At 39.9% G+C, this 12,028-nt stretch overlaps 1 protein-coding gene across 1 annotated transcript in view; it reads right to left on the reverse strand.

Moving 5' to 3' along the window:
- bves (blood vessel epicardial substance) overlaps positions 1-12,028 on the reverse strand; it is a 53,193-nt gene extending 41,165 nt beyond the window's left edge. The window contains exons 1-3 of the mRNA XM_067985301.1: positions 10,390-12,028; positions 9,770-9,878; positions 8,765-9,024 (exon numbers count right to left, since the gene is read on the reverse strand). Coding sequence (XP_067841402.1) covers positions 8,765-9,024; positions 9,770-9,878; positions 10,390-10,877 — 857 coding nt within the window. The 5' untranslated portion in view covers positions 10,878-12,028. The remainder of the gene's footprint in view (positions 1-8,764; positions 9,025-9,769; positions 9,879-10,389) is intronic.

The following is a 12,028-nucleotide window of genomic DNA, read 5'->3' on the forward strand; positions in this document are numbered from 1 at the left end:
CGTCTGCCTCAAACAAACATTTTTTCTTTGCACCACCAACTCTACAAATAAACAGGGCCTGCTTGTAGATGAAGCAGCCAGTGGCTGAGAGAGGCATACGTCCAGGGATCAATGTAACCGGTAGCGGGAGAGGGACAGTTATACGGAGCTGAGGCCGAGCCTGCACCAAACATCTGCTCTTAAAACAGAAACAAGGCAACTCTTTAAACCTACATTTGTAATTGGGTTTAGGCACAACCTTCCGGTATTTGTTATCTCATATTCCACAATCTTTAGCAATTACTCTGGAGAAAGTCCCAGTAAAGCCCATTGCTGTTTAATTTAATGGTTCAAAACAAGGTCAACATAACAGCTAATTTAAATTCAGTGAACACTTATGTGGAACATGACCGGTACTTGACCAAAATTATTGTTCTTAATAAGAGTGAGCATAATATTACTCCTGCACAATTTTATTTTTATTATAAAATAAGAAGTAAATGCTGGCAGCACTCAGTAGGTCAGGCAGCATCTGTAGAGAGAGAAACAGAGTTAACGTTTCAAGTCGAAGATGTTAGAGATTTCTTCAGATTTCCAGCATCTGCAACATTTTCCTTTTACTTTTATTGTAATGGTGATTGCAACGGAGAAAAAAGTAGAGTTCATTCAATTTACACAGGATTTTCTGTTTAATTGTGATTCATTAAATGTGCTATGGTTGGATAAGAGGTTTATAGAAATGATATCCATTAGAGATGTTTTATCCCTACTTCAGTTGCAATTATATGGCCAAATTAGACTAATGCAAAGCAATTGTGCAGCAAGAAACATCATAGCCACAGGATTTCAACCATGCTCTTAATGTACAGTTATGGTGTCTAATTGTGTGGTCTTGTTGCATTTTAAACTTTACATTTTAAAATCAAAAAGTAATGATGTGTTGTATTACCAGAAAAACTACAATTATGACTGAGATATGAAATTATAAGTACCTCTACCGGAATATAAAAAAACAATATTTACCAATTTAACTGTGTCTTGTTTAAGCAAGATATCAAAAACAGCTTTATACAACACTAGTTACAGAATTATTTTTTAACAAGGCTAAAAGTACAAGCCCCAAATACAAAAAGGATAAAACTCTATCAGAAAATAATCTTTTTATTGTGTCTCCTCTATGAGTGCAAGAGAGAGTCTCCCCACTCTAGTCACCCCATTCTAGTCTTGGATGGACTTGGACTTTAGAAAGACTTAGGAGTTATTGATAGGAAAAGAAATGTTTGGCATTAAAGAGGAAACTCAACTTCTTGGATGCAGCTTTAAAAATGGAGAAATTGTGGGAATTTCATTTGAAGTCAGCGGAGATAATTGGGGTGATTTTTAGCTGCTGCCCCGTGGTTGCCCAAGGCCTTCCTGATGTAATTTTCAGACGGGCCTGCAAATGGGCGCACAGCTCGTTCACCTGAAACGGGTGAGAGGCTGCTTACATATGCAAATTAGGGTACTACGCCGGTTGTAGGACCCCTTTTGCAATTTTCAGGTACAAATGGGCAGAGTGCGCACTACGGACGCTGTGCCCATTTGTAGATTAAAGAGACTGCTGGAGGCGGCTCCAGAAATAGCCTGGACATGTTTGGGTGTAATTTTTAGTGGGCCAGGAGGAACAGGAATGTTCCTCCTGGTCCCACAAAAATACCACGGCCCACTCCCAGTGTGCCTCTCCTTCCTCTGTTACTGCTGACTTCCAGTTGGCTCACCCATGGAGCAGCTGAATTTCCTGCCCCTCCCCTGCTGTGGTAAGTTGCCCGCTAGCACTCAGTGAGTGTGCAGCGCCTTGCTCGAATTAGGATTCTGGGATTTTTTAATGGTGCTTTGGGGATTCAATTTCACAGCACAATTATTCTGTGAAAACTATAAATGAGTGGCTAGTTTATACACTCCTATATTTATGTATTTAATCTTTATCTTGTGCCGTTTGCAAAGCTGAGAATGCACTGCAAGCTGGTATGCAAGATTCACAAATTGGAGCTAGATAGCTGGTATTTAGCAATACTAGGGTGGGGGAATGGGCGTTAGCTGCACCAGGGGATGGACTTGGGCTTTCGTTGTAGTTGGGTGGGAACATGGTGGTACGCACCGCCTAATATCTAATTGAAATCAGGTGGGATAGTGGAAGAAAAACCACCATTTTGTCTTTCTCTGAGCTTAATGCACTTTTTGAAGTTTATAGGGCAAAAAAAAGCTACAATAGATGTGTAATTAGTAGTCTGTCTTTTTTATTAATCAGATTCACATACACACAGCCTCCCTATTTACAAAACATAAAGAGCCTTTTAGTTTAATAAAAACACTCAATATAATTTTTTTCTGAATAAAGATTTTGAAATTTGTCCTCTAGCTTTTCTTCAAGTAATTTTGAAAAGCTTTTGAGCAGAAACTGCTACAATATTCCATCAGTACAGCTGACTGAATGGTACTAATACTTCTTGGGAAATTGGGTGCACTGCACATGCTCAGACTGCACACTCCAAATTCAGCTCACAGTTACAGCTCTAGATAAAAAATATCAAGTCCAAGCCCAGGCTTTTGGGAGAGGTTGAGGCCGTTAAGTTAAAACTTCAATGAAGGCATTAGAAGAAACAAAAGAAAATTCAATTGGTAAATATAATTATTTTATTGTGAAATATGTTATTAATTGAATTTTTTATTTGTTTAAAACCTTATTTTGGGCATTAAAAATTTCGGTCACTGGGAAAAAAATGGAAAAAAAAAATTCAGAAATAATTTGAATGATTTGTGGGAAACAGATGGCCAGATTGCACAATCACAGTGATAAGTTTACATAGACAAAATCCATTATAAATATGGAGATAAGAATTTTTAATGGGAAAATGTTGACATGAAAAGAATAACAAAAAGCATGACAACAGGAAGTCAAGTTGTGCAGACAGGAAATGTGTGCTGACATAAGTTTTTTTATATATTATATATTATTGATGTACACAGTGGACAGATTGTTACGATCCAGATTGGTCTCCTAATGGACAATGTTGGGCATGTGGACATGGGAAATCATGAAATAGTTAAACTAAATGAATTCTTAACTTCAGTCTTCAGAATTAAAGATGGTTGACAAGATCTGGACCTGTTTCAAATGCCTCTGGAATGTATAATAGATGTGGAGGTTACTTATGCATGTACTGTAAGCAAAACCAAAGCATTAAAGTTTATGGAGCACCTGGTACCAAATATGGCACATGTTAAAGCCCTTAAGGAATTGAATGATGAACTGGATGAGGCTCTGGTTACTATTTACATAAATTAAGTTGTTCCTGAGGCCTGGAAAGCTCTTCATCTAGTCCCACTATTCAAAGAGTTAAGCCTGAATTGGAGAATTATAGATCAATTAGTCTGACATCTGTTGTTAGGGAAATTCTGGAGGACCTTTTACAAGATTACATCAATGTTCAATTAAAGAGTATTGATGTCACAGCATGGTTTTTAAATGCAGAAGGTTGTGCATCACAAATCTACTGGAATTGTTTGAGAAGGTGACTAAGTTAGAGAATAAGATATATTCAGTGGATATAATATGCTTGAACTTTCAGAAGACATTTGATATGATTCCACCTGCCTAAAAATAGTGCACAGAGGAATGTAATATCAACACATTAAGCAATCGTGCATGAACTTTGCTAAATGGAAAATACATCCATATTCCTTTTTAATGGAATTTTAACTGAGCCAAATTTGGTAAATTTAAACTGGTTTCTTTTAACTGTTCTCTGGAAGAAGTTTATTCTGTCTTTTTGTAGGTATTTGTATATATATATGTGTGATTTGAGCAAATACACATTAATTGCAGTAGAAATTCTCTTCTAATTGACCCAATGACTTTTGAAAATATAAATTATGGATCTTTTGAAGGCAATGATTATTTTACATTATATTACTAGTTTATATTTTATTTTGTAGATTCCAAACTGACAAGCGTTAGAAGATATGAGCTTGAAGCCACTATTGTCTTCTTAATGCTTTGGTCATCACAAACTAGGTGCTTTGATTTCAAAATCAGTGAGGTACAGAATGCTGTTTCCAGGACTAATCTGATTATACCTTGTCAAGGCATTAATCAGGTGTACAAGGCCTGGATGATATGTGAACCATAAGTCAATCAAATGGTGCCACATTTGAGATGCTCCATTGTACCTTTGAACCTAGCTCGATTGACAATTCTGTGCTTGGAAGCCTCTTTGATAAATACAAGAAGACGATGACTTGTTCTTTAGTTCACGCAGATCAATTGTATTCCCAAGTCACTGTGACAAGACCACAGTCTGTGAGCACCACGGCTTTACTTACATAAAAGCTCTTCAAAAGACTCAAATTAATGAAATAAGAATCTCAAAATGATTTGTTATGCTCTGATTCAGAAAACAGTTGAATGTACTGCTTAAAGTTATATACTATATTGTTGATTTCATCTGCTGAATTCACTTGCTTTTCTTACAATAAATGATTCATTGTTTTACCTGAATTATGTGGTCTGTCAGTGTGGTGTTTTTCCAACAGATCCGGAGTACAAATTGGGCAATATTATTATTATATTGTATATTATAATAAATAATATAATATATATTACAACATAACCCAGTGGTAAAAGAGTAGATGTTTCTGCTGAGGCATGATACATCCCATTCACCACATATATAAAATGTTTCAGTTCATAAGAAGTGTCGACCTGTTTTATGAAAGCCACCTTTTACAATGAGCACAAGTAAAGAGGGCTGGGAGGTGGCCCAAATTGTAGCAGTTTCATTCAGTATACTGGAACCACTACTGAAGTATAGAGCTCTAGTTCTGGATGCAATTGGGTAGTGCGGTGGGTTAGCATTTTCACCTCTGCCATAGGTTTGAATCCAGCTCAAACTAATGCGATGAATGTCTGCTCTCTGTTGGCTTTGAGGTTCCTTTGTAAAATGTGTTTGGGAAATCTCAGCCCAGTTCCCAATGGACATGGACTTGCAGCACTAATTGGTAACATCACTTAGTCTATTGTAGGAAATAGAAAGGTTACGCTACTGTAGTGGAAGATGTTCTTTTGATGTTGAGGCTAAAACCAGTTTGCGGAAGCTGAGAGGAAGGAAATTTATTCTGCAGCTAGCTGTGCTACACCTGACCTAGGAGCGCTTGATGCTGACACTGAGTATTTAAAATGGGAAAATGTTCAGTTGCCCAGCACAAATATCCCTCACCCTGAAGAGCATATAAATTAATCACAAAAAAAAAGAGCTCCAATTTGAAGGTCAGCGTTTGTCAAGAAAGATTCTTGTACCTTGATTAGACTAGAGAGCATGCAGACCACAGATTCATGCAATTTGATACAGAACCACTTATTTCACCCACTGTTACATCGCCTTTACATCATTTCAATAATATATGTTGAATTTCAATATGATTGATTAACTTTCCTTCACTGTTACCTGGCACTAAGTGTAGGCCAAATATCAAATATAAAGTCCAGTGCAGACTACTTTTTCCCATTTGAGAAGATATATTATGCATTCGTCACTAACATTAGTCCATTTCTGATTAGCAAAATAAAGTCGGACATTTTATAATGTTTCTTCTATGAAAGGTTTGTTTTGCCATAGACCATCAAAGACACATTGGGGCATAAATTTACTGATGTAAAATGGCCATAACGATAACCAGTTTAACAGGGCAGAGGCCAGCGCCCAATCTGTATGAGCATTCGAACCACTGCTAAATTGGTCGGGACCTTTTTTTTTAGTAAACTCTAATGGCCACCTGAAATGAGCACAGGCCTCATTTTAACATCGGAATGAGGCTCCTTATTTCCAACCCAAATTCTTAAATTCGGTTAGACTAGTCAGAACTTATGATGCTGGTATTTCCGGGTCTTGAGCAGCTTAATCAGCAGTCCTTAAAGGGAACACTGGAGGCTGCTCGATTAGAGACCCCAAAACTTTGAGAAATGTCATTTTTTGTGGAGTCCGAAGGAGCAGGAGTGCTCCTCCTGGTTTCACAGAACAACTGCGGTCTGTTGATGGCCCACGCTTATTCCACCCCCCCATGATGATCTCTCCCCTCCTGGACTAAGCTGCGGGCCTTGGTGCCAGCTCAAATTAGTTGGACCTCGACCATCAGGCTACATTGGGCTGTCCAATTGGTGCCTGCAGTTCACCAGAATTATTTTGATGAGGCCTGAGGACCAATTTAGGATAGTCCTTGGGCCTCTGTTCAAGCACGCCATCGCTGTGCACCATTGCGATCTCACTCAGTTTAGGGCACCGTCCAATTTCTACCCTATTACATGTCTATGAATCTATACATTGGGTATGTTTGCAAACTCTAGCTGGCAGATTGAGGATCAGTGTGTCTAAACAAGGAATTAGAGAACCAATCCAGATGGCAGCAGAGATTATTTGATCCATTTCATTCGCCCTGTGTTATTTCTCACTATGTCCCTAGAATCACAGTACGATTATGTTATCCTTGATCACCCTGATGTTAGTCCTTCTCGCCCATCAGCATTCTTGATCTCCCTTTCTTCTCTGGCCTCAAATGGAACTCCCACATCTCCTCCACTGCTAAAAATCAAAAGCTTGGTTTGCTCTATTTCTGCAACAACTGATAATTCTATCTAAGGCCCAAGTCCATCCAAGGCATCAATATGGCTCCCATATCTGGGGAAGTTCTTCTACCACCTCTTTCATACTCTTGGATACAAGAAAAGGTTTATCATTTGATAGGCATGTCCTCCCTCACCTCTAGCTTTCAACTTCTCTCTATTGTAACCTTTCTTGTTTTAATTTTATTGGTACTATGATGCTCAGTGATTCTCTGAACTTTCAGCTGTTGTTTCTCCTAGGCTGAAATATGCCATCCTACATGGCCTCCTACATAATCACTGCATTGAAACCAAGACTCATGGTACATTCAATATTCAGGTTCATGCTTTCCCAGGATCGTAAAACTGTGGATGACCTTACTTTCCACAGTCTTTTCATTTCACTTACAGTTTTCAGGTGTTTAAAACCTAAGCTTGCCACCATAATCGTTATTTCCTGATTATTATAATGTTCCCCTTTGGTTGTGTCTTACATTCTGGTCTTTAGCCCTTCACCTTGGTTTCTCAATTTTAAAAACGCCCATGAGCAAGACATCCCTAGAGTTTTAAAACATCAGTGTCTTGAAGCTATCTCTTTGGATACGAACATACTTGGCCCACATTACTGTGCTTCCAAAAACTACCCCTTAAGGCTTCATGAAAGTAGAACATTTAATTTAATTGATTTCTGTTTTTAGGTAACGTGCATGGCTGATGTGTCTTTGCTGCAGCTCTGGCAGAAAGGAGGATGATTATAACTTCAGTAAATTCCCGGGACCGAATTAATTATTGTTATTTGATAATATATCCAGTCTACCGGCAAACATTTATAATCATATACTGGCATTCTCGGGGATTGATGTAATATGGTAATCCGAATACATTTGATGCTAAGTCTTTATTGAACATAAATCAGCTGGAAAGTGCCAATTACATCGATTGCTTTGAACTTCCATGTCAGTAACTACCATTAATGTATTGTATTACAAGGAAACCAGATATCTTTCCTTTGTCGTTCAGAGCAAATGTGATTATTGATCGCAACTAAACAAGTAATTTCTCCTTTTAAAGGAAACTGCACTTGTTCCACTTATGTTTATATGTATTCAGTGCAAATGCAAAACATATCCTTCCTTCCTTAATGTTCTAATTTCCCAGGACAATAAACCACAATGTAAAGTTTAGTAAATGAATTAGAGCCGCAGTTTCAGATTTTGTTTTTTAAAAATTCCACTTTCATTATTGATGTGGGAAAAACAAATAGAAATATATGCCGTGCATTTCACTAATCTGTCACTGCCCGTTAACACCAGGGATCACGGAAGCAGCCCGTTCAACGTTCATTTCGCAGTGTAAGTCCTGTCCTCGAAAGTATGGCGAGCTTTAGGGTTTATTTTGAGTGCCTTGTAATTCGGTACGGCCTAGCCCCATCTTTGTGTTAAAGGCACGCAGGTAAACACAACCCCCACAGAAAAGAAACATCAGTGTGAGAATCAGAATCCAGCAGGAGACAGTCAAAATGCAGAGTGCTCATTGTTTGATCACAGCCGGTTATATGGACCACGGTGGATCAGGCGGTGCATGTTCGACATTCAAAATAAAGGGATTGATGACAGCTGTACAAGAGAATTCGGAAGTTCCTCAGCTTTTCCAAATGTTTCCTCTAGGCATATTTCACTGATCGAGAATAAAAGGCAGTACAGAACTGAACTAAAATACTGTATAAATTTATAGGGTATGTGCATTTTCAAATGTTAGTAAATCATTAACACACTATTGGCAAACACCACTGATTCAAACGCTCTGGTATTTGGATGTCTCTAAGTGCCGACCTCATCTCTTATTTACGAACCAACAGGGGTAACGTAAAGCACGAGGCTGTTTTTACTCCCTTACATATTCTGAAAGGTCAGGTTGAACGGATGCATATAGGCGTCGTCACATACAAAATCTATATATATATACATCAACAGCACTGAATCAGCAGTCACTCGGTTTTGCTCTATTCTGTCCCTTAGATCTATCTGGAATAGAAGACTCCCGGCGGAGAGAGCCTCCCGACTTCCAATCTCGCCCCTCCCTCGATAAAGGGGATCCCGGAGCAGGTCGCGCCGCCAGTCCTGGGCTTCGTTCCTGGGGAAGGCGGCTCACATCTTAAGTTGCCTGGGGTTTCTTTCTGACAGCTCGCCAACAGACACGGCCAAGTGATAGAAGCTTGGCAGCCTGATATCATAACGGAATCCATTGCTGATGCAGACTTTGTCGTTCAACGAGTGCAGTTTGTCGGCAATATCTTTCCCAATTAAGACAGAAAACAGTCTGGAAATGCGGCGGTGCTGGGCGAATAACAAGTAGAGTTTCTTTCTCCTCCAGGCCGCAAAACGACAGCCCGTCTCGGCTGTTAGAGTCACCTAGACAAGGGGGAATAACAGGAATATATAAGACAAAATATGGATTGAAATCCCGAGAGGTTGCAATATCTGGTCCTACAATTTTATCATTGTATAACGGTGTAACATCTCAGCCTTCAAGTCATCCAAAATAAAAATATATTCATCAGAGCGGACAGTCCAGATTTAAATAGCCATCCAATAACCATTAGAACAGCAAAATAGTCCTACAAACTGGTGCTTTCAAAGTCTGAAAGCAGGCTCTGTTACTGTTACTTTAACCCGTGACAAGGCATGGGTTGCAATCTAAATAGATTAGGCCGGTTAACAGTTTTACAGTAATATTAATTTTAATCTCTGTATAGCAGCGCCTAAGACTAGAATCGACAGATAGGCTGAAGTTGATCCTTCGTTCAGGATCTTTTTTGATCCATTGGGACCAAGATAGTTAACAATAGGCGGAATAGGAGGAATTCCTCTGGTCACTGAGCGCTGGGACCTGGCAAATGTGTTCAAAATTTCCTCTCGTGAAATCGTAAACAGGTCCTCAGAGAACGAGTTCGGGATTTAGCTTGAAAATCTTCACTAATACACAGAGAAGGGAGTGACTGGCGACGTTGGTGGTTTGTGTTTATGAACTAATAGACGGTTCAAGTATATGGACTAAGATAAGGTGCACTATTTTAAAAAAATCATAAGTGGCCGGCTTGGTGCGAATCAGAAAGTTACTCTTAAACTCTCACTAAACGTGTGCTCCTCACTTTACCTGGAAGATCCCGTCCTCTGACGGTCTGAGTGAGTCCCATTCAGGAGAATCCAAAAACTGATACGGATAAATGTAATGTAAAAACTCCCCATCCACCGTCACCCTAATCCTGCCGACAAATAAGGGAGATTATTTACAGTATGTGACACCAGTAGACATCAGTACAGTGCAGCCTCTGGGCATCAGTGTGCCGATCACAGTATAGAAATATAATAGATCTAAACACAGAGTATAATCGTCTTACAAGAATAAAATAGTAACGAATCCGCTAACAGCCAGTATACCAGACCGCTCGTTCCTTAATTCTTCGGGAGGCGCGCCCTGAGGTTTCTGAGAAGTTAATTTATTTGCAATGCATTTGCTTTTAAAAACATCACATTAATTCAGATGAAATTTAACGAATAAAACACGAATTTACACCTATGGTGGAACTGGACTTTTCTCCTCATTGAATCACAGTTGCCAATAATCATCCAGGAGCATCTAGTTTGCTTTCCTTCATGTACCGGTGTCAAATTGAAGTTCGCGGCACTAACGTGTGTAGCACTCTGTATCTCCTTGTTTTAAAACACACACATACACACATACATACATGAAATAAGCCGGGCAGTGTCACAAACCTTCCAGACAAGAGAAGAGAAAGCCTTTCGATTGGGGTTTTGCCCTCCATGGCGTAGCAGTGATCCTTCTCCAAAGAGACCACATTGCAACAGGTGACGATTCTCTTGTAGATGGTCAAAGGGATCCCCAGCGGCTGGAAGAGAGCGCCGTACAGGTTCTGTAAATCCTCCTGGAAGGTGACACTCCGGAGCTGGTAGGCAACGTGGATGATCTGCACCGTGGAGATGGCCACCAGAGCAAAATTCCAGGAGAAGATATCGGCGGCGCACACGTCCGTCCACGCCCAGATGGAAGTGCAGAGGAAACCACAGCACAAGAAAAGGTTGATGTACAGGAGCCCAACGAGCCCGCTGCCGCCCATGTAACCCAAAATAAAAAAGATGTTGGCTAAATGATAGATGGAACCTTCCACGCTCTGCTTCCAGCCGTTGCAGGCATGGTGACTGTATATCAGCGTCTCCCATAAAGTTATGTTTTCGCCTTCCATCCTGCAGCGATCGCTCACTCAGATCTGATCTGCGTGCGAAAGATGTTTGGAAACAGTGTCAGAAATAGCAGTAGGACGAGGTCCGGGGAGGAGGCTGGAGCGGGAAGGGCTGCCTCGTTAGGGGGGAAAGGGTCCATCTCTTCACGGTTATGGACCACACTTTATGACTTTCTTTTCTTTCATTTTTTTTATTTTAAAAAATAAATAAAACAACGGCTCTGAGAGCGACGAAGTGAAGCCCAAGTCCCGGGTGCGACCAGATACACCCCGTATGTTGAGGATGTAACATGTGCCACAGTCACTGCTGAAACCAGGTTTATAACGGGTCCTAGTGACCATCGATTTACGGACACGGAACAAGTCCAGATATATTGAAAGCCGACAATTACTTGGGTACCCTGATCCCCCTTACAGCTGGGTTAGTCCATTACTTGTTTTTAGTAGGGATGGCAAAAAGGATTAAAGCGTGAAACAGACTCAGGAGACATCAATATTGCAGCATTGTTAACAGTTTTGAAAGGTTTTGATACGGTAAGATTTATTTCCACTGGTCGACTAGTTGGTAACTAAAGGGCATAATTTCAAAATTATCATCAAAAGAATTAAGGGAGAGGTTAGTAGATTTTTTTTTTAAATGAGGGTTGTTCCAACATGGAATGCCCTACCAGTAACAGTAGTAGAAGCAGAATCCATGAAAACTTTTAAAAGGAAAGTAGATAAATGTTTGAAAAAAGTAAAACAATATGGGGAAAGGGCAGGTAATTCCTTAGAGCACAGAAACAGGCCATTCGGTCCAACTGGTCTATGTTGGTGTTTATACCCCACATGAACCTCCTCCTAGCCTACTTTATCTAATCCTATCACCATACCCTTCTATTCCTTTCTCCCTCGTGTACTTGTCTAGCTTCCCCTTAAATGCATCTCTGGGAAAGTAATGGTAAAGTAGAGAGATCCCGCACAGGTTTGATGGGCCAAATGGTTTCATTCTGTCTTGAAAAATTCTACTATTCCATTAAAACTTCTTCTAGGCCTGAAAGAGCATCAATTATTGTTGGCGGGGTTTGTTATCTCTTGGTATCAAAATCTCAATTACTTTCAAGTAGCATTTCCACAACCCATTTAAAGTGTAATTCCCTGTAACTGCCAGACAG

Source organism: Heptranchias perlo, chromosome 5 (genome assembly GCF_035084215.1).
Source record: "Heptranchias perlo isolate sHepPer1 chromosome 5, sHepPer1.hap1, whole genome shotgun sequence".
Lineage (NCBI taxonomy): Eukaryota > Metazoa > Chordata > Chondrichthyes > Hexanchiformes > Hexanchidae > Heptranchias > Heptranchias perlo.